The 24276-nt window shown below is 41.0% G+C and overlaps 1 protein-coding gene across 1 annotated transcript in view; it reads left to right on the top strand.

Moving 5' to 3' along the window:
* The first annotated feature begins 10774 nt into the window (after window positions 1-10774).
* Window positions 10775-24276, top strand: part of tdrd15 (tudor domain containing 15) — a 19751-nt gene continuing 6249 nt past the window's right edge. The window contains exons 1-3 of the mRNA XM_062044850.1: window positions 10775-10947; window positions 18725-18792; window positions 19054-23955. Coding sequence (XP_061900834.1) covers window positions 18761-18792; window positions 19054-23955 — 4934 coding nt within the window. The 5' untranslated portion in view covers window positions 10775-10947; window positions 18725-18760. The remainder of the gene's footprint in view (window positions 10948-18724; window positions 18793-19053; window positions 23956-24276) is intronic.

Consider the following 24276-nt stretch of genomic DNA (forward strand, 5'->3'; position numbering starts at 1 on the left):
GTCCTAATCACTTGGCCCGGCCACAAGTGTCTAAAATCAAGCACTTAGTCATGGAGACTGTTTCTACAAACATTTGTTAAAGAATGGGCCGTTCTCAGGAGCTCATAGTGATTACTAGCGTGGAATTGTCATAAGATGCCACCTGTGCAACAAATCCAGTCATGAAATTTCCTCACTCCTAAATATTCCAAAGTCAACTGTCGGCTTTATTATAAGAAAATGGAAGAGTTTGGGAACAATAGCAACTCAGCCACGAAGTGGTAGGCGACCTAAATCTGACAGAGAAGGGTCAGTGGATGCTGAAGCGCATAGTGCAAAGACTCTCGAGTAATGAATCTCGCTTTTCCATCTGGCAATCTGATGAACGAGTCTGGGTTTTGAGGTTGCCAGGAGAACGGTACATTTCGGACTGCATTGTGCCAAGTGTGAAATTTGGTGGAGAAGGAATTATAGTGTGGGGTTGTTTTTCAGGAGTTGGGCTTAGCCCCTTAGTTCCAGTGAAATAAACTTTGAATGCTCCAGGATATCATTTTGGACAATTCCATGCTTACAACCTTGTGGGAACAGTTTGGAGCGGGCCCCTTCTTCTTCCAACATGACTGTGCACCAGTGCACAAAGCAAGGTCCATAAAGACATGGATGACAGAGTCTGGTGTGGATGAACTTGACAGATCTGCACGGAGTCCTGACCTGAACCCGATAGAACACCTTTGGGATGAATTAGAACGGAGACTGAGAGCCAGGCCTTCTCGACCAACATCAGTGTGTGACCTCACCAATGCGCTTTTGGAAGAATGGTCGAAAATTCCTATAAACACACTCCGCAACATGTTGGACAGCCTTCCCAGAAGAGTTGAAGCTGTAATAGCTGCAAAAAGTGGACCGACATCATATTGAACCCTATGGGTTAGGAATGGGATGGCACTTCAAGTTCATATGTGAGTCAAGGCAGGTGGCCAAATACTTTTGGCAATATAGTGTACATATACATATATATATATATATACAGTGTATATATATATATACATATACATATATATATATATATATATATATATATATATATATATATATATATATATATATATATATATATATATATATATATATATATATACACATATAAATATATACATTTATGGATATACTATATATATATGTTGAGCTCATAGGACTAGATAGTACAATCCCTCAGATTAATCAGCAGTTAGTGTTGAGTGGGGGTTGGGGGGTTAGGGGCAAAAGCTTCACTGGGGTCTTCAGGTGGGCACCCTCCTTCACTGGTGTTTCGTTGATAGGCCCACGACACCTCCGGAGGGCTCAACGGCGACATCTGGCATCCCAGGTGTGCCCCCCTCTGCCTTTACCCCTAGATGTCATTTAGCAGCCCAGTTTGGGTCCTTTCTCTTGAACCATATCCATCTGCTACTTTGTTCAGCAGCATCCGACAGCGATTTGACAGCCCGCCGGAAGGCCTGACCTCTCAATCCCATTCCTTTGAGGAGCTTGGTTGTGGACGTAACAACGAAGCCTCTGCACCCGACTTCAACTGGAAGCACTCGGGCACGCCAGCCGCGCTGCTCTGCCTCGGCTGCTCTGCCTCGGCTGCTATGTCCGCATACCTCAGTTGCTTCACCAACTGCTGCTTCCCATGGTACAGTTAGTTCAACAATGAACACAGTCTTCTGGGAGGTTGACCACAAGACCAGGTCCGGCCTGAAGCTGGTTGTAATGATTTCAGGCGGGAAGATGAGTTTGTGGTCCAAGTCAACCTGCATTTTCCAGTCCCGGGCAGAGTCCAGAAGGGTTGCCTCCACTCTTGCAGATGGTTTTGGTGGGAGTTGTCCTGCTCTTACAAACTGAGTGGTGATTGAGTGACTAGGTATTGGGGGAGGGAGGGCCTTGTTGTTATTTCTCTTTTCCTCCAGGGTGATCGCCAGCTGTCTCAAGACCTGGTTGTGCCTCCAGGTGTAGCGGCCTTGAGACAAACTGATTTTGTGACGGAGTGTTGCAGGGGTTTGACAGAGTGCACAAGAAGGATCTTCTCCAAACCATTGGTTTAAGTTCTTGGGTGTGGGAAGAACATCGTAGGTGGCTCTGATGATGAAGCTCATTTGGCTCCCTTCCATTTCCCAAAGATCCTTCCATGTGAGCTTACGATGCTCCAGGTTTTCCCAGCTAGTCCACTGTCCCTGTTTGGACTGTGCCACTGTTGTTGCACATCTGTCTGCCTCCTCTTGTTGTCGAACCTGATCAACCACCAGCTTTCTCCTCTGGGCTGATGTTGCCTTGTGCCATGTGGGTCGACGAGCCCCAAGTCCAAACCCACCTCTTCCGTACTGCATTTGTCCCACTATGTCTCTATGCCTGAGAGCAGATTTGGCTTTTTGCACGGCCTCAGATGGGATCCATTTCCTCCCGGTTGTCAGTCTGGGAGCAACCGCTCGGATCACCTCATCTTGAGACACAGTCAGTGTCATGCTCAGCCTCACCTTGGTGCATTTAAACTCCTCTGTGAGGCTAGAGATGGGCAGTTCCAGGGCACCATGACCATATAGGCCGATGTTACTGAGGCACCGTGGAAGGCCAAGCCACTTCTTGATGTATGCACTGACTGTTCTCTCCAGCTTCTCGACTTTGGACATGGGGATCTCATAGACCGTTAGTGGCCACATCAAACGGGGGAGCAATCCAAACTGTAGGCACCACAGTTTCAACTTGCCAGGAAGTAAGGTCTTGTCAATGCGGGCAAGGCCTTTGATGGTTTCTTCCCTCAGCTGATTGCTCTGGTCCGAGTCTTTGAGACTTGCGTTGTACAATCGCCCTAGACTCTTGACTGGCAGCTCTGACACCAACGGAATGGGAGTATCCTCGATGTAGAACCTCTGGTCCGTGAGTTTCCCCTTGACGATAGATATGCTCCTGGACTTGCTGGGTTTAAACTTCATGTAATGTTGGCATGAAGCTTTCCCAGCAGATGTTTAGTGCATGCAATGGTTGAGGTCAAGGTGGTCATGTCGTCCATGTAGGCACGGATGGGAGGTAGACACTGTCCCCCTTTCAGACGTTCTCCACCCACAACCCATTCGGAAGCTCAAATTATCACTTCCATTGCCATGGTGAAGGCTAGAGGGGAGATGGTACATCCAGCCATTATTCCCACTTCCAGAGATTGCCATGATGTTGTGTATTCTGTTGTTTTGACACAGAATTGCAGATCACGGAAGTGGTTTTTCACGAGGTTTGTGATGGTATTTGGGATGTGGAAGAAGTTGAAGGCTGTCCAGATGAGAGAATGAGGGACGGATCCAAAAGCATTGGCTAGGTCTAGGAATAAGACGTGCAGGTCTCTTCCTTCCCTCTTGGCAGATTGGATTTGGTGCCATATCATGCTTGTATGCTCCAAGCAGCCTGAGAAACCACGTATTCCAGCTTTCTGCACGGATGTATCAATCAAGCTGTTTTGCTTCAGGTACGTTGTCATCCTTTTAGCAACGATGCTAAAGAAGACCTTCCCTTCAACATTTACCAGGTTGATCTGCCGGAATTGATCGATGTTTGAGGCATCTTTTTCCTTTGGGATTAACACTCCCCCAGCTCTGCGCCACAGTTTTGGGATGGTTTGCTTCATCCACATCACCTTCATCTGCCTCCACAGAAATCGTAAGACATTTGGGGAATTTTTGTACAGCTGATATGGAACTCCATTTGGTCCTGGAGCTGAAGCTGCCCTTGATTTCCTCACTGCTTCCTCAACCTCGCTCCACCTTGGGGGACTGTCGTCCAGCTGGTGTTCTGGTTGAGGTATTGGTGGCATGTTTGATGGTATCTCTCTCTGTTCGAATGTATATATATATACTGTGTATATATATTTGTATATATATATTTGTATATATATATATATATATATATATATATATATATATATATATATATATATATATATATATATATACATATACTGTATAAATATATATATACATATACTGTATAAATATATATATATATATATATAGTATATATATATATACTGTATACATATATATATATAAATATATATATGTATATATATATATATATATATATGTATATACATATATATATATATATATATATATATATATATATATATATATATATATATATATATATATATATATTCGTATATATATATACATATATACTGTATAAATATATATATATAAATATATATATATATATATATATGTGTATATATATATATATATATATATATATACTGTATAAATATATATATACATACATATATATACGTATATATATATATACATATATATATATATATATATATATACGTATATATATATATATATATATATATATATATATATATATATATATATATATATACGTATATATATATATATATATATATATATATATATATATATATATATATATATATATATATATATATATATATATATATATATATATATATATATATATATATATATATATATATATGTACATATATACTGTATAAATATATATACCCACACCCACGCACTATATTGTCATTTCATTTGGTTTGGTTGCCATCACCTCTTCAGTTTCAGTGATTTAACTATAATAATTGACGTTTTAAATAGTCCCACAAACAAGAAAATATGAAGTACTTTCTTTGTGACTGAAGAGCGTAATCTATTATAAGTGTAACAAGTTCATGTTTATTGCTTGTCAGCAGTCACACATATAATATTCTACACCAAAAAGGATCAATTTATAATTTTAACGGCACGGAAAATTCCCGGTTATCGGAATTACAACGATGTTTTTCATCCCAATTGAAAAAAAGTGGGCAATGTACAAACATTTTCATATCCCACTGTCATGTATTGGTTATCCATCTGGTCACATGACCCGGAACAGGAAACGGATTTGTTCAAGGTACCAGTTGTTATGTAACACCACACACATGTGACGGAGCCGGCCGGCAGTGTGATGTTCCTGTCGGTCTGTGATTAATAATAAACCTTCTAAAGGATACTAAGCTTTGTGTATTCAATTCAGTGGTAAGATTGACACACAACAATGGCGACGAGGATTATTGTGGACGTTTGAAGACTGTTTAGTTGGACGTTAAAAGGAGTTAAACAAGCAACATGGACAAGTCGGGGATTCAAACGTTCGCATGTTACACGGACCCAGCCACGCTCGGGCCGAGATGGACCCGTTGGCTGACTTCGTTTGAATTATATGCTGATGGGAAAGGACTGATTATTGATGCTGACGCCACGGCTGTGGTGAAGCAGAGGAGAAGAGCTCTACTTTTACACCTGGCGGGACCAGACGTCCAGGATGTGTTCCAAACTCTACCAGACACCGGGGAGGTGACTGACTATGCGAAGGCAGTCACGGCGCTGAACACCTACTTCGTGCCCAAAGTCAACTCAGCATATGCCCGCCAGACGTTTCACAAGTTGTGCCAGGAAACAGGTGAGACGGTGCAACAGTTTTCTACACGTTTGAGACGGACTGCGAGGGATTGCGGCTTTCAGGCTGACACAGACAACCAGATAAGGGACGCTATCCTGAATAAATGTACATCATCATATGTGCGCAGAAAGCTACTGGAGGAAGGGGACACGTTGACTCTTGCCCGCACATTGGAATTAGCCTCACAATGTGAGAGGATCGAGGAACAGATGGCAGCCATGTCTCTAACTGAGGAAAAGAGGGAACCTACAGTCTACGGGAGGGACACGGAGGCTGTGCATCGCGTTGCTCAAAAAGGAGGGAAATACTCTACACCTAGAGGGAAAACAGCGGAAAAAGAAGAAGGCGCCACTTCGGAGAGGAAGTGCTTCAGATGTGGATGCGCTGATCACATGGCAAAAGATCCCAAATGCCCTGCACGTGGACAGACATGTCACAAATGCAACGGGAAGGACCACTACGCCAAAATGTGCCGTTCAAGAGGATCAAGAAATCAAAATGTGAACAATCTGGAGGTAGAACATGACAGTGAGTTTACATTCAATGTGAAAGAGGATGACATGTCAGAGAAACTTACATTTTGTGTGGGGGGAGTTAAGGTGGAAATGCTGGTTGATTCTGGTGCTAAGAGCAATGTGATGGGAACAAATGTATGGGAAAAACTAAAAGCAGAAAATATCAAATGTAATTCTTATGTGCCAAAAGAGCAGAGGAATTTGTACCCATACTCATCCAGTGAACCACTGCCAATTAAGGGGATGTTTGAGTGTGAAATCACCATCGGTGACAGATCTGAACAGGCAGAGTTCATTGTAATCAAGGGTAATGGTGAACCACTACTGGGGAGAAAGACAGCCATGAAACTAGGGGTGCTGAAAATAGGTGAGAATGTATCTGTAGTTACAGACATCAAAGGCACCCTCAGGCAACAATACCCAAAGGTATTTAAGGGTGTAGGAAAATAAAAAACCAAACAGCTCAGCCTATACATAGACCCAAAAGTCAAGCCAGTGGCACAGCCTCTCAGGCGCATACCATACAACCTCAGAGAGCCTGTAGAGAATAAAATAAAGGAGCTGACTGAGCTAGACATAATAGAGTGTGTCAAAGGTCCCACCCCTTGGTTAAACCCCGTGGTGATATCCCCAAAACCTGACAATGATATCAGGTTGTGTCTAGATATGAGGAGGGCCAACGAAGCGATCATAAGAGAACGGTACCCTATTCCAACCGTGGATGACGTTTTACAAGGCCTGAATGGCTCTGCTATATTTAGCAAGCTAGATCTTAAATGGGGCTACCATCAGTTAGAACTGACCCCAGAGTCAAGAGATATAACCACTTTTGCAGTACACAATGGAGTGTACAGGTACAAAAGGCTGATTTTTGGTGTCTCATCAGCCAGTGAGCAATACCAGCATGAGATAGCCAATGCACTAGCCGGCATCGAGGGTGTCGAGAACATATCAGATGATGTGATAGTACATGCACAAGATCAGGAAACACACGACAAGAGGTTACATGCTGTGATGAAGAGGCTTTCACAGTGTGGTTTAACACTAAATCCAGATAAATGTCAATTCAACATGGACAAGTTGGTTTTCATGGGGATACTTCTGACACAGAAAGGGATTGGTCCTACAGAAGAGAGGGCCAGAGCTATAGTAGAGGCCAGAGAACCCGAGGATGCTTCGGAAGTCAGGAGCTTCTTGGGTCTCGTAGGATTCAGTTCGAGATTTATCTCAGGTTTTGCAACAATATCAGAACCTTTAAGACGCCTGACCAGAAAAGACGTACCATTTGAGTTCGGTCCAGAACAGAAAAAAGCGCTTCAGGTTTTGAAGGAGGAATTAGCAAAAGCTGTTATACTAGCCTACTTTGACAAAGACGCACCAACCAAGGTGATAGCAGATGCTAGTCCAGTAGGGTTAGGTGCAGTGCTAGTGCAAAAACAACAGGGGGAGATGGTACCTGTGTGCTACGTGAGTCGCAGCCTGACAGACTGTGAGCGTAGGTACTCTCAGACAGAGCGCGAAGCTTTAGCTCTAGTATGGGCTTGTGAGAGACTACATCCTTATGTGTATGGCAAGAGATTTGATTTGGTCACAGACCATAAGCCATTAGAGGTTATATATGGCCCTAGATCCAAACCATCCGCACGCATTGAGAGATGGGTCCTCAGATTACAGCCATATGATTTCAGAGTTGTATACGTACCTGGGAAACAAAACATAGCAGACCCATTGTCACGGCTGCTGGGCAACACAGCACAGAAAGAGGTACACAAACATGATTCAGAAGAGTATGTTAGATTTGTAGCAATGAGTGCCACACCCAAAGCACTTACTACACGAGAGATAGAGGAAGCCTCTGCTACTGACCCAGAATTAATTGAGGTACGCAATGCAATAACAAGTGGATGTTTTGATAATTGTAAACAGTATGCACCAATTGTTAACGAGCTATGTACTATTGGATACATTGTGTTACGGGGGACACGCATAGTGCTGCCTCAGAGACTGCAAGCACGAGCACTTACACTAGCCCATGAGGGACATTTGGGAATAGTGGGAACCAAACAGCACCTCAGAACCAAGGTTTGGTGGCCTGGCATGGAGAAGGCAGCCGAGAAGTACTGTAAGGCCTGCCATGGATGCCAGATTGTAACCAGACATGACCCACCAGAACCACTGAGATCCACAAGTCTACCGGACGGGCCCTGGCAAGATGTGGCCATAGATCTGCTAGGACCGCTGCCAACTAACCACTCCATACTTGTGGTGGTGGACTACTACAGTCGCTATTATGAGTATGACATTATGACCTCCACAACTGCAGAGAAGGTTGTGGACAGTCTGGAGTCTATTTTCAGCAGACACGGACTGCCAGTTACCTGCAGGTCAGACCAGGGGCCACAGTTCAAGTCTGACGTGTTCAAGGAGTATTGCGAGACAAATGGAATCACACACGTGAAGACGACTCCAAAGTGGGCTCAAGCAAATGGAGAAGTTGAGCGTCAGAACTCATCACTAATGAAAAGGATAAGGATCGCCCATGCAGAAGGACTGGACTGGAAACGTGAACTAAGGAAGTATGTGACTGTGTACCGGAGCATAGAACATGCTACTACTGGGAAGAGCCCTGCTGAGCTACTCTTCAATCGGAGGATGAGGGGAAAATTGCCAGATCTCTGTGGATCACACACAGCGTCGCTGGAAGTACGTGATAGAGATGCAGAGCAAAAGGGAAAAGCAAAGCTCTATGCTGATGAACGACGGGGAGCTCAGTACTCACAAGTAGACGTTGGAGACACAGTGCTCGTACAGCAGGACAAGGTGGACAAGTTCACCACACCCTTCAACGCGACACCACATAAAGTGGTGAGCAAAACAGGGAATCAGGTTGTGGTTGAATCACCAACAGGAGCGAGATATCAGAGAAACACCACACATGTAAAGAGATATGTGACAAACCGACCAACAGAGAGACACGACACACAAGAGGAGACGCAGTGGACGGAGGACATTGCACTTGGAGTGGACACAGAGGGACAGACTAATGACAATCACACTCCACACCACACCCGGATGTCAGAGGTGCCAAAGGCCAGACCCCAAAGGGTTACAAAACCGCCTGGAAGGTTCAGTGATTTTTGTCTTGACCTAGGTTGACTTACATTGGAAAAAAAAAAGAAAAGAGAGTTATTGTGCATTGGGAAAAAAAAGTGTTCCACATGTTACTGTGCAATGGTTTCACAGGTTTGTTTGGAGAAAACGTTTTGTGGTTTTAAGGGTCAGTACAGAGGTTGTTTACGGTACAAGTTTATTTCCAAGGAAAAGAGGGATGTCATGTATTGGTTATCCATCTGGTCACATGACCCGGAACAGGAAACGGATTTGTTCAAGGTACCAGTTGTTATGTAACACCACACACATGTGACGGAGCCGGCCGGCAGTGTGATGTTCCTGTCGGTCTGTGATTAATAATAAACCTTCTAAAGGATACTAAGCTTTGTGTATTCAATTCAGTGGTAAGATTGACACACAACACCCACATTTAAGCATTTCAGTTCCACAGTGGAACTTCCACTCTTTCATATCGGCTGTTCCGACATACACAGCATTCACACGCAATTCCGACCGGAATTTGCACAGGTTCTAATTAAAAAATAAGAGCTGGCTATTATTTTTATGATCACAATTACCTGTTTACTCTCTCTTTTTTTTTTTTTTTTAACTTAATCTAAGTCTATCTTTTGGCGTTTCTTAAATAAAGCATATTCGTGCTCGTCAAAAAACCCACGCTTTGGTAGCGACATTCACTTTAACTAGGGATGTGCGTATCGATCCTGTGGTATCGAATATCGATACTCACACGCTACTCATTTGGCATCACTTTTCTGAAAAAAGTATCGATATAAACCAAAAAACGGCGTGTGGGGGGTGCAAGCATCACTTTCAGATGTTTTTGATTACTTACTTAACTTACTATTTGCTGGGACACCCCTGTACCTGGCAGAGTATAGAGCTGGCCCAGTCACGTGACAGGAGACAGCGAATGAGCGTCGTCAACGTGCAACACACACACAGCCAGCCGACAGCGTTGTTACTTTTCCTGAACAGCAATCTGAGACTTCAGTAAAGTGTGACGTGTGACGACATATCTCGAGTACACTAAAGGTGTGATGGTGTCAGACATTTTTGTAGATAATTTTTCCAAGTTCATTTTCTCAGGGAACTATCTTTCGTATGCAGGTTTATAGGACAAGGAAATCCTAGTTTATTGTGATAAGGAAATTATTGACTTTGCTTCAGAGAAGTGTTATAAGTTTACTTCCACAAAGAGGTTTCAAACATAACATTGTTATGAATAATTGTTTTTTTAAGCTTTTTCTACCAATACTTTTTTTTTGAGAAATAAGAGTGAAAATGTGTATATTTTTGTTTATATTTAATTTATTTTTCATATTTATGTTATTTATTTTAATTTTACTTTTATTATATATTGACCATAATAAATATGGTATAAATGGTCTTTATTTGTCTTGTGATTTGTGTTAAAAAATAACAATAGTAATAATATTTTTGACTGACAAAAATTGCCAATAAGAAATTAATGGTATCGGTATCGGTATTGATGAAAATGCAAGAAAAAGTATCGGTATCGTATCGAATCCTAAAAGTGTGGTATCGCCCATCCCTAACTTTAACGTCTCGGAAAACTAACCTAAATGACTAATCAGCAAACTGACGTTTAATTGGTTTGTATGTCACAGTTCAAAGTTGAATGCCCAATGAGGAGTCACTTCACTTGAACACCGGTAGTGAGCCACGTATGGCTGCTTCAAGTCTACTGGCGCATGTCAAAACTGTGCTTCGTGGAAGGAAACAAGTTTCACGGCGAAGGAACGCCGAAGTCACAACGTTTTATCAGCGAAAGAATATTTGAGATAACATAGCGTCTGTAAAGGTGGGACTATACTTTTAAAAGTTACCTTGAGTTAACAGTGGCCTTTGCTTGTTGTAATGTATGCTAGCTACTAATTGATGAAACTCCACGGAAAAGTCGAGTCTTACATTTAGTGACAGTCTATGTTTTTAAATTGTTATTATATGTACCATCTAAAATATAATAACACCACCTCTGGTAAGCTTATGTAACCATTAGTGGTGTAAAAGCACGGTTAAAAAATGTAAAATATTGAGCGTACATTTTGTCGTTTGCTCAAGGAAAAAGCCTTGTACAGTACACGCCCAAAGCCCTTTGCACATACTAAAAAAACGTCCCAGAGAAGCAACTAAAATGTTGCAGTCATGTTGTTGTTATGGTAGTATATACATCAATGGTAGTTAATAGTAACAGCTAAACTTTGCCAAATGACTTTCATGGCAGCTCCCGCCATCAGTGTGTGAATGTGTGTGTGAATGTGGAAATACTGTCAAAGCGCTTTGAGTACCTTGAAGGTAGAAAAGCGCTATACAAGTATAACCCATTTATCATTTATTTATTAGCTGACAACAAACATAGCAATTGTGTACGTTCCTGTGTTAAGTGGGGCGTAGTTTAAGTGCTTTAATACTTACAATAAATTCACAAGTTAGCACCCTATAGGCAGCCACTTAAGTTTCCAACATCACCTCTAAATTGTGGCGATAAGACATCATTGTTTAATTTGATCATAGGAACAGGAAATATGCCATCGAATCAATATTGTGATATAGCCTCTAATCTATATTTTTGGCATATACCAGCCTTTACAGTATTTTGCTGTTTTTTTAGATTGTTGCAGCCTAAAATGCCTGAATTTGCAAAAGCTTTTTCAGAAAGGTGTGGCAAAATGTGTGGTATTTTGCAGCTTGTTTCGAATCACCTTGTGATGTTATGAATTTGTCATCCATATTTTAAGTGTTCCTTCTAACCTTAACCTAAAAAAGCACAGGATTTCAACAAACATTTAAAGAACATTTGTAGAAGCCAGAAATATGTATATCAGGTCACGTAGTGTGTTTGTGGGCGTGTAGTCACAGAACGGAAGAGTGTGTCATGTGACATTACTGGCGATCACTATGAAGAGGCGTTTCAACCTGCACTCAATGGGATGAGAGGAGAAAGTTGAGCTGGGGAACCATTATATTTGTTGACCTCTTTATTGCTATTAGACGCTTTGGAGAAAACTTTAGACAATTGGGATATTGCTTGCTATTGATTTATTTATTGAATGTTTATTTATAATTTTACAACAGTGAACTCTACCTTACGATTAAACCAGTGGTTCTCAAACTTTTTTTGTCATCCCCCACTTTGGACAAGGGGGAGTTTTCAAGCCCCACCTGCCCCCATCGCCCCAACAGAACGCTAATGCCAAGCTTAACATTTTCAAATTTATTGAACATCAAGTAACATCAAGTTGTATACATTCAAACTCAATAACATAAAATAACATCAAGTTCAATAATAAATAAAATAACTGTGCAGCTGTGGTATAACTTGCATCAAGTTCAATAATAAATCAAATAACTTGCATCAAGTTCAATAATAAATCAAATAACTTGCATCAAGTTCAATAATAAATAAAACAAAAGTGTTATAACTTGCATCAAGTTCAATAATAAATCAAATAACTTGCATCAAGTTCAATAATAAATAAAACAAAAGTGTTATAACTTGCATCAAGTTCAATAATAAATCAAAAGTGTTATAACTTGCATCAAGTTCAATAATAAATCAAAAAAATTGTTATAACTTGCATCAAGTTCAATAATAAATCAAATAAAAGTGTTATAACTTGCATCAAGTTTAATAATAAATAAAATAAAAGTGTTATAACTTGCTTCAAGTTCAATAATAAATCAAATAACTTGCATCAAGTTCAATAATAAATAAAATAAAAGTGCCACTTTGCAATCTTTGCAAAAAAAAAGGAGGAGCTATGCATTTTGGCAAGACAGAGCAAGTGAACAGGGGTGCCGCTAGGGATTTTGGGCCCCATGAAAAGAATCTTTACAGGGCCCCCAACACAGCGGCAACATTTTTTGATGCTATTTTACATACAATTATGCATTTTAATGGTATTCTGAATACAATGGAATTCATTTTGAGTCATTTATTTGCTGCACCACTGATTCTTGAGACTGTAGTAAAATGTATTATATTTTGTATTATATTATTATTATTATTATTTCAACACACACAGCTGCTCACCTCCTTCCTCATGTGGGGGCACTGGGGCTGATTCAGGGGCAGGGGGACTTGGGGGCTGACAGACAGCTGCTGCTGCTGCTGCTGGTGCACTTGACTCTGCTCAGAATGAGGCATCATTTTGACAGAGGGGAGATCAACTATTATTGAATAAGAACAGCTTGATAAATGTTTGACTGGATTGATTATTTAACTAATATAGCAGTAAAATGTAAAAATCCAGAGTTTTCCTGAGCTAACATGGTGAGAAAAGTGAGCTAGCTTATTACCACAGACAGGGACAAAGTTAATATGCATAACTTTCCACCACAACTAACAAACCCACCTTTTTTTGGGAAATATTGGGTGACATATTGTCGACCCTTCAACTCCTTCTCCTCTCTTATTTTATTTTCCTTTCTTTTTTGGCTGCCTGATTTTTGAGGCATACTGCTGCCTCCTCCGCTTTGCCCGCTGTGGCGCTGTCTGTGAGAAATCGTCGGTGCTCTACCTGCAGCTGATCCAGTCGGACTGAACCATTTTACGTAAATAGAGGGGGGAAGGGAGGGCCCTGCGGGTGTTGATGCTTCCAAAACAAATAAAGGTATTGTTACCAGGACATGGAAAATAAAACATGTGTGATTATATGTTAGTTAATAACTTAGTGTCATTATTTTTTCTGTATTGTAATTTCATCATCATTAGGGGCCTCTCTGGGCCCCCCTCCATCATGGGCCCCTAGAATCCGTCTCGTTTACCCCCCCTTTTTGGCGCCCCTGCAAGTGAACATGAGTTTTACAGTACTCCAGCATTATCAATCAATCAATCAATGTTTATTTATATAGCCCTAAATCACAAGTGTCTCAAAGGGCATTAGTGGCTGCAATAAGCCTGTTTTGCACTGCACAGCTTTTCAAATCGGGGTTGCAGGCTTGACACTGCCACTGTTAAAACCTCATTGAGCTCGGGGCTGAGCTGCCTTGACGCGAGTGCTTCCCGGTGAATGACACAGTGTGTCCAATGCGCATTTGGCGCAACCCTCTTTATTAGAGCCTGCAGCCCGTTTCTTTACCCTGCCATGGTCTGTGCACCATCAGAGCAAAAGCCCACACAGTTTTCCCATTTAAGGTTGTGTTCTTTGAGGAAACTGTCCATTATCTCGAACAGCTCATCAGCAGTGGCTCTATTTTTTATGTATTTGCAAAACAGCAAGTCCTCGCACAGTGACTCGCCATTCACAAAGCTTCCGCTTAGCCCCGCCCCCATTAGTTACTGTTGCTATGTCTGTCAAACTTGCGCTCCTAACTAGAAATTTAAAGCCTACAGGAAAAATAAGTAATTTACATTTATTTATATAGCGGATTCCACAGACAGAATCACAAAGTGATTTACAGTGTGTATAGAAAATGAAAGCATAGTAAAAAAAAAAAATCTAAGAATATAATTAAAAAAAAAAAAAAAGTAAAGTGAAATTTCCTCCCGTTCCTCGCGCCCCACTGGTGGGGAATAGAGACATGACAGGTGGCGCGAGGAACGGGAGGAAATTTCACTTTACTTTTTTTTTTTTTTTTTAAATTATATTCTTAGATTTTTTTTTTTTACTATGCTTTCATTTTCTATACACACTGTAAATCACTGTGATTTTGCCCCACACTTTGAGAAACGCTGGATTAAACCATTCAAAACATTGCATTCAGGAACTCTTTGATTTACTGGCCAAGCAAGAAGCACGCCAGATAAGTACAAAAACCCATATTTTTTCTTTTAAGCGACAGGCCGATTAAGAGTTGCTACACAAATAGTGTATTGATATTTTACTAGTTTTATACCACACATACTTAAAAGTAGGGCTAGGCGATCTGGCCTTTCATGAATATCTCGATATTTTTAGTCCATGTCAAGATACACAATATATATCTCGATATTTTGCCTTACCCTTGAATTAACACTCGATGCATATAATCAAACCAGTATGATGATGTATGTGTCTACATTAAAACATTCTTGTTCATACTGCATTAATATATGCTAATTATAAACCTCAATGCAGAGGGAAATCACAACTAAGTACATTTACCACAACGGTATGTATTAAACAGTGGCATAAACATTCATGTAATTTCAAAACAGAAAGTGCAAGATTGTCAGAGACATTTTAAAACAAACTATTAGTGCACTTTTGTGCATGATGTCACTAAGATGACATATCAAAAACAACACTAAATTGAAGTGCTCTTTTTGTACAGAATGCCACTACAATAGTTTAAAACAAATAAAGTGCACTTTTGTGCATGATGTCACACAAAATATTTCAATAACTGTCAAATAAAAATTAGCTGCATAATAGGAAATCAAATAGTGTATGTCCTTCGCTATGTGGTAGGTTACTGCGGACGTTGTCTCCTTCTGTTGTTGACAATTTTTTTCATACAGTCTTGATGTGGAAATGGAAGACGCCAGGCTCAATTGGGTCAGTGCAGGTTAGCATTTTGTTGGCTGTGGCACAGGCCGATATGTTGACATGCAGAGTTTAAGCACTCTTCATTCTCTAGCGGGTGACTTTTCAAATGATGCTACAAATTAGTAGTGCCGCTACTTTTTGTAGCAACGCTTTGGCCGCATACTTGACATATTATGGTTGTTTGTTCAACATCTTCCTGCTTGAAGCCAAACCACCGCCAGACGATGGACTCCGTGCTGTTTTGCTTGGGAATTAATTCTTCTTCCTCCATTTGTTACCACATTCACACCTTCTCCCTCTCGTATTACCACTCGCACCGCTCCGCTTGCACCTGCCACAGAAGTTAGCTGCCACAGCTAACTTTACCTATGGTACATTCCTCTCTGCTACCTCTCTGCTCGGCGAAGGCGTGTAATGTTATATGCGCGACATTATGTGACGTATGTAAGAAGGTGCGCTTGTTTTATGTCTCTGTGAGAAGGAGAGACAAGAAAGAGTTAAGAAAAGCCTGCAGTGCAATATATCGCGTATAGTTGATATAGCGCCCAGCCCTACTTAAAAATACACATACTCAGAGCACATTGTCAAGTTACTGTACTTTTAAAATTATATTTATAATAAATAATTATAAAAATAAACACCACTAAAGGCTTCCTTATTGCGCACTGTTTGCTTTGTTGTCCACAAGTTGCAGACGTTCTCCATGTTTATTTTACGCTTGAAAAGTGTTTGTCCATCTTATATATTCATTTATATTGCAACACATTTACCCCTGCATGTCAAGAGCTTTTGTTGAGTGTGATCTCTAGTGATTTCTGTTGGTAAATGAGGGACGATGCGAGATTATCATCGCATTTTAACATATCCGTCATGTAAATGCTGATTTTTGCTGGGTTAGCATTGTAAATGAAAATCTGTTCTTAATTGTGTTACCCTGGATAAATATAAAGGTTAAATAAAGATATAAATACATACGCGAAAGTAAATGTTTATGTACTACAACAGTGGTCCCCAACCACCGGGCCGCGGCCCGGTACTGGTCCGTGGATCGATTGGTACCGGGCCGCACAAGAAATATAAAATAAATACAAAAAATCATTCTGTTATTAATATTTTTGGTTCCTACATTATATATCAATATAGATCAATACAGTGTGCAGGGATACAGTCCGTAAGCACACATGATTGTATTTTTTTTATGACAAACACCTGGGGATAGGGTGATTGGCAGCACTAAATTGACCCTAGTGTGTGAATGTGAGTGTGAATGTTGTCTGTCTATCTGTGTTGGCCCCTTCAATGAGGTGGCGACTTGTCCAGGGTGTACTCTGACTTCCGCCAGAGTGCAGTTAGGATAGTTTCCAGGGCCCCCGCGACCCCAAAAGGGACAAGCAGTAAAAAATGGATGGATGGATGGATTTATTCATACGGTAACTGTGCTGCTCATTTGGCTCTTACAAAAAACAAAATCACTATTAAACTTTTTTTATAGGCCCAATGCTAAGAAAAACAAAGTATATATATATATATATATATATATATATATATATATATATATATATATATATATATATATATATATATATATATATATATATATATATATATATATATATATATATATATATATATATATATATATATATATATTTTAAACATAATACAGAAAAAATAGCAGCAATAAATAACTCTCAAAAAGCAACACATATTTTGTGATCATGTGTTTAAAAATCAGCACACTGGGATATTATTGATTATTGATTAACTCTTGGAATTCTTTTTAGCAAGCTAACAGACCTGAATAATTCTGAGTATTTTAACTATCTAATAGGTTGTATATATAATATTTTATGATATCTGCGCTGTGGTGCCTAATGTTGGTATGTGTTAGTGTGTGTGATTGACATTTGTTATTGTGCCTTTCTTCTTTGCACTGCAAATTGATGCTGCTTCACACCTGAAGTTCCTGTCAATAAAACAAGTAGATTTAGACAATGTTCATCAGGCAAACTTGGCTAAAGTGATATTTAAATCTATTTTTCACACAACTTTGTCTGACACCTGTTAGCTAGCTAGCAAGGTAACAAGCTAACTATCTTACAGATTTGAAATGGCATCCTCCAGATGTCCAACATCCTGACTCCACTGTAAATTCCCGCTATCACAAATGTGTCATAAAAACAAGATCTGCTTTGCAAAATTAGCAAGGCATTAAGATTAAGGCGAAAGCTTCCGACACTTTACATGTTTTCACCTGTGATGTTGTTGCGAGTGGCCACAGTGACTCGCTTCCGTCCAGACAAACACGGGTGATGATGTCACCGACTACTGTCGACAAATGAATTTGTCGGCGACAACTTTTATTATCGATATTTGTTGGCAATGTCGACGAATAGTTGCACCCCTACTAACGCGGTTCCGGCTTAACTTCTGTTAATCTGTACTTGAAAGTTGCACTTAAAAGTCTTCTGTTTTGCTACTTTACGTTTAAGTTAACATTGCGGTTAACATGACTTCTGTTTCCTCCTGCTTTTGCTTGTTTCGTGTGCTGTATGCTTAGCTTTTTCTTGTCCTGCAACCCCTCAGTGGTAATAATACTGTAAGAAATGTAGTTAATTTGTCGCTATGGAGGGGAGAATTTGTAACTGGGAGGAGCGGCTGCGCACCTTCGAAGGTCACAGGGCTGTCAGTCAAGTTGTTGGCTGCAGTTCAAGTGCTGGTACTATACAGAGTAACCCTACCATCTGGTGGATGGCTTTGCACTACACCCTATTTAGTTCATCTTGATCATAATGTGAATGTGAGCTAGCAGATAGTGCCAGTTCTTAAAAATAAAAATATAGTGCTAAATATCTGTGGCCATCCCTTTTTATGTGGTAGTAAATAAACACACTGCACTGTATATAACTGTATTAAGCTTGCAATGCCGCTGTTGATTTAGTAGTTTGCTGGCCTAAGAACAACATGAAATCAGCTCTAAGATGTTATATAGTCAATTTCCCAGAACTGACAAATCTCTTCTTTTGTGGGTAATATTCTGCTTTTCAAAGATTTTTTTTAATCTTAATGTTTGAAATGAATGCTTGTTTTGATGTTTTTCTGATACAGGTTGTGTTGAATGTGAACATCTCTGATTGGGCAGCCATGCATTCATTGTTGAACTCTGAACTTTACAAGTAAGTCATTCTGTCAAAAACATGAACGATTTGACAAACCATTTTAATTATACAAGCTGTTGCAAGATTTTGAAATAGCAAAATGTAATAATGTCTTAAAAAGTATTGACCTAGCAAAGAATAGTAAAGTTACAAAAATACATGTTAAAGCCTCAAAGTAAACTGTTTGGAGATTTCAGATTTCACAAGAAATTAACGATTAAATGAAAAATCTGTTAAAAAAAAAAACAAGATTAAAAATATCTAACCGTCTTTCTGCAGGTGTCAGGATTCAGGTTCACGTAAAGTTGATCTGAAGTTATCTCACTTGGATTGGAGTCCTGAAGCCACCCTGATCCACTTCCAAGGACAGTACCTGGACATCTATGAGCTTGACTATAACATTTTGCAGCAGGCGATACAGAGAACACCAAAGACCAGTGCTGCGGTAGATATTGGAGAGTTTTGCCTGGTGGAAGATGCCAACTCAGCCCACTGGTACAGAGGAAGGACCCAGGGTCATAAAGATGGCATATTTGATGTGTTCCTTATAGATTATGGCAATATCTTGAGTGTGGACATCGCTCACATATCTTCCTGCTCAAATGATTTTCTCATGCTGCCTCCAAAGATAGTTTGTGGCTTTTTGGCAAATATGTTGGTGCTTCACAGTACCTCTGATTGCGGCGTGGGAGAGTACCTCTCAAACCTGATTGGAAAAACCACCACGGGTTACATTGAAGCCTTTCTTCCTCATGGTGTACTCCTGCTGGAAGTTCCTTATGTCAACGACGAGCTTGTTAGGCATGGCTTTGGAAAGCACGTAGACAGAGACACCTTCCTCCTCTTGGTGGAGCTCTTCATTGAGGCGCCACTCAAACAAAACACTGACAAATTAAGCAGACAGGAACATTGTTACAAGTTATCCGCACTGCAGGTCTACGAGGAAATTCTGTCATTTTGCGGGCCCAGGATGACTTGTGGTAGCCGGGCTAAAGTTAGAGTGACAGCTGCCCTCAATCCAGGACTTTTTTACTGTCAGGTTGCCAACAATGAAACGGATCTTCGGAACGTCTCAAAGAGGTTGGCTGCGGTCTGTGAGTACGGAAAAAAAGACAACCATCAGAAAAATCAACAAAACTTGGGTTTACTGTGCTCGGTGAAAAGCAAAAATGGAAAATGGTACAGAGGCTTTGTGAAATTACTTCCAGTCAAATCACAAGTGCGAGTGTTGTTTATTGACTATGGATTCTCTGAGTGTGTTAAACTTGCCGATGTCCACAAGTTGCCATCCGATTTATACTTAACCCCTATCATGGCGTTTCCATGCTCACTCTCAGCTCTGAAGGCCAAGGATGAGGAGGTGAAGGGTCAGCAGTTGGGTTTCCTCAAGGCAGGCTTGTTGGGGGAAATGTTGGAAGTGGAGATTGATAGTTTTGACGAAGAGCACCATCTATACTCCGTCTGGGTGGTTGGCACTGTTCAAGATTTAACAGAAACGGGTCCCAGCCAACAGCTCCCCCCAATAAAAGCTCAGTCATGCATAACTCCAGAAGCGGAGGCCCCCAAGACTGGCCCCCTTTCCTACAAGACAATCAAAGGCCGAGAGCTGGTTAAAACTCTGGACGAGGAGGAGCTGCAGCTACATTCTGTTTTTGAGGGCTACTTTGAACATGCCCTAAATCCACACAACTTCTGTATTCGAACACAGAAGCGAAATGATGAGTTTCAGGAAATGATGAATAAAATGTCAGAACACTTCTGTCAAGTGGCGCTGGAGGAGGACATTTTGTTAAACCCTAAACCAGGCACACTTTGCTGTGCATTGTATGATGCTGACATGCGTTTCTACCGTGCTGTCGTCACTGACGAACTTCAACATGGAGCTGAAGTTCTATTCATTGACTTTGGCAATGTGGAGAAAGTGCCTCACAAGTTTATCAAAAAGATTCCAGAGACATTTGCCGCCATACCGGCATTTGGCATCTGTTGTACTCTTGTTAATGTTTTACCTTTGGATGATGTGTGGACCTGTTTGAACTCAGACTTCTTCAGAGAGGCTATTTCCAACAAAGCCCTGCTAGTTCACCTTGTTCACATAACAGAACACAGATGTGTGGTGGATCTCTACGAGATGGTAAGTGATAACAATTTGAGTATCAGCGAGCTCCTTGTGTCCTCCAAGCAAGCATACTACTGGAACAACATTCCCATAAAGCCTGTGGTGAAAACCAACAATCAAACTCAGCAGAACTTCACAAAGAAGCTGGTGGAGCAAGGCCTGGCGAGAGAAGTCCCCGATTCAAGAAATCACGATCTTCCGAAGTCCTTTGTCTACTCTTCATTTGACTTAGCCTCTAACAATGAGATACAAGTCTATGTTACTCATGTCAGCAGTGAGTTGAACGTCTACTGTCAGCTTGAACGCAACATGGAAATCCTCAAAGAACTTGAGGTGAAGATCTCGGAGGAAAGAAAGAAAGTAAAGCATGTAGGTATGGAAAATGTTCCAATTAAAGTGTGCCTGGCAAAGTACTATGATGGAAAATGGTACAGGGTTTTGGTCAGCCCTTCCCCCTCCCCTCTGCATTTCAGTGTCTTCTTTGTGGACTATGGAAACACAGGTATCTCTGAAAAAAGTCAGGTGGTGTCCATTCCCAGAGACTGTGATCATTTGTTATCCACACCCATGCAAGCTTTGAGGTGTAACCTTGTTGGTGTGTCCAACAAGGAGTTCTTCATTGAAGTAAAGACATGGCTGGATGGGTCTGTCCTCAACAAGCAACTAAAAGCCATCATAGTGCAGAAGTGTGACGATGATTCGTTTGATGTGGAACTGTTTGACGGCATTCTTAACATCAATAACAAGGTAAATGAGCTCATTGACAGCCTTTCATCCAAACCAAAGATCGAGTTTAGATTGATCAAAAACAAAGAAAACAGAGGCCACAAAGAAAGAGGACGTTCTTTGGACAAAAGAAAGAATCTTCCTAAAATGAGGGGGTCTTACTCTCCCACATTTCATGGACAGAGAGGTTCTCATGTCAGAGCAGGACCTCAGCGAAGGAAGGACTATGTAAAAGTGTCCGCTAACAAGCACACAAAGACAGCACAACTAAGAGAGCAGCGTTGCATCACCGCAAAGACAACAAGCATGACAAGCACTTTATCAAGGAAGCCTCAGAACGAACTGAAAGCCCGTCAACAACAAACTCCAATGCAGAATTACAAAACGGAAAAACCTTCAGCAGACGTGAGCCCTCAACTCCCACGTTTGCCAAAGAGAAAGGAGAAAGCAGGCTCTAGCATGATGTGTTATGTTACACATGTCAACTCGGTCAATGACTTCTTCCTTCAGCTCTCTTACGATGAACCTGCCATCTTGAAACTGGTGGATGAAATCAACTCCAACCTTCTCTCCTTGAAGGCGGCCCTTTCTGTGAGAATCAGCGACCTTGTTCTGGCTCAGTATGACGAGGATGCTGCTGTGTACCGGGCAGTGGTGAAGGCTCACGAGGGAAACTCTTGTTTCAAAGTAGACTTCCTGGACTATGGAAATTCTGCAGTTGTTGAGAAGAATGTGATCTACATATTTCCCCCGGAGTTTCTCTCTCAGCCACCTTTCAGCATCAGGTGTTCCTTGAGGGACTCCAGCCTTTACAACAGCGATACTTCTTTTTCTGATGCAGTCATGGAGAAGCCTCTCAGGGTTAATTTTGTCCGAAATACTGGAACTTACTGGGAAGTTGACATAGAGGTTCTCAACCAAGTAGAAACACCTGAACCAGCCTTTGAAAGTGATTCTGAATCCTGGAAAGAAGGGGATGCCCCTACTGCACCTTTATTTGACGATCAAGACAAAGTAAACTCTTGTGATTTCACAGAAAAGGAACCAACAGAATCGCAGACCAAAGACCTGATCCTGACGGCGTCTAAGACCTTGACACTTAAACATAAGGCCAAGTATTTTGCAAACATTAAAAGCAAATCCAGGAGGATTCCAAAAAAACCATCAGTATCCATTAAAAAGAAGAGTGAAACCCTCATCACTCAAGCAAAACAGGTTGAAGATGCGGTGGTACTGTCAGTCTTGTCTCACGGTCATTTCTACGTCAGGCCCAGTAAGATCAACAGCCTGCTTGCCGCATTGGAATGCTCCATAGCTGAGAACGTACACCAGTGCGAGGTGGTGGTTCAGGAGGACATTAAACCAGGCTTTAAATGCTTAGTTCAGATCCACAAGGACGCCCAATGGAAGAGGGCTGTTGTTCAACAAGTCAGTGAAGGGAACTATCATCTCTTCCTGGTGGACGAAGGATTGACTTTGCAAATGACCTCACACACCCCCTTGAAAAGGCAGTTTAATGATGGGACGACTATCCCCAACCTGGCTGTTTTGTGTAAAATGATCAGCGCCAATGGAGGTGACACTCTCAAGACAATGATAGGCCAAGACGTTCAGCTGGTCTTTGTGACTTATGCAAAGTCTAACCACTTCTGGGTGGTTCAGCAAATTATCCCACTGCCTTATGAAACACGAAATCAGTCCTCAGAGGAACTCTGCCCAGACACAAGTACACCTCAGACTATTGCCTTTGCTCCAGTCTCTCTGGACAAAGAATACTTCGGTTTTGCCACTGAAGTGACAACACCCTCTGACTTTTGGGTGGTGCTCGAGGACTCGCTGCCGCTGATGAACCAAGTGGCTTTGATGTTGGAAGACCTCTCAGAGGGTCTGCCGCTCCTTCCCAAACATTCCCTCGCGCCTGGTGCCAGCTGCTTGTTTCAGTCTGACCTCAACAACAATAAGTGGTGCATTGCAGACATTGTCCAAGTGGACACTTCTGTGGTGCTAAACCTGGTTGACTACGGCCTTAGTGTACGTGTGCCTTATGAAGACTGCGTCAGCTTAAGAACTCTTCCAGTAGAGCTAATGAACCTCCCAAAGAGGGTGTATCCCTGCTGCCTTCGGGCAGTGAGGCCAGTTGGAGAGGACCGCCAGTGGAGCCAGGAGGTATCTGTCCACTTCCAGAAATGTTTGGACCAGAGCTTTCAAGTTGTCTTCCGGGAAGGTCTGTCAAACTCACGCTGGACTGTAGACATTGTCATGGATGGGGTCCATGTTGCCAAAAGGCTGGTGGACGCTGGACACGCCAAGTATACAGACGCCTTACTGGGCCTCAGGTATTATCACCCCTCAGGTTATCCACATTTTAAAGATATATATACAGTATATACTGTATATGTGTATACAGTGTATATATATTATATATATATACATATAATATATATAAATATATATATATATATATATATATATATATATACATATATATATATATATATACTGTATATGTATGTGTATACAGTATATACTGTATGTATGTATACAGTATATATGTATATATATATATATACATACACTGTATACATACGTATATACTGTATACATACATACAGTATATATATACTGTATGTGTATACAGTATATACTGTATGTATGTA

The sequence above is a fragment of the Entelurus aequoreus genome, linkage group LG04 (genome assembly GCF_033978785.1).
Source record: "Entelurus aequoreus isolate RoL-2023_Sb linkage group LG04, RoL_Eaeq_v1.1, whole genome shotgun sequence".
Lineage (NCBI taxonomy): Eukaryota > Metazoa > Chordata > Actinopteri > Syngnathiformes > Syngnathidae > Entelurus > Entelurus aequoreus.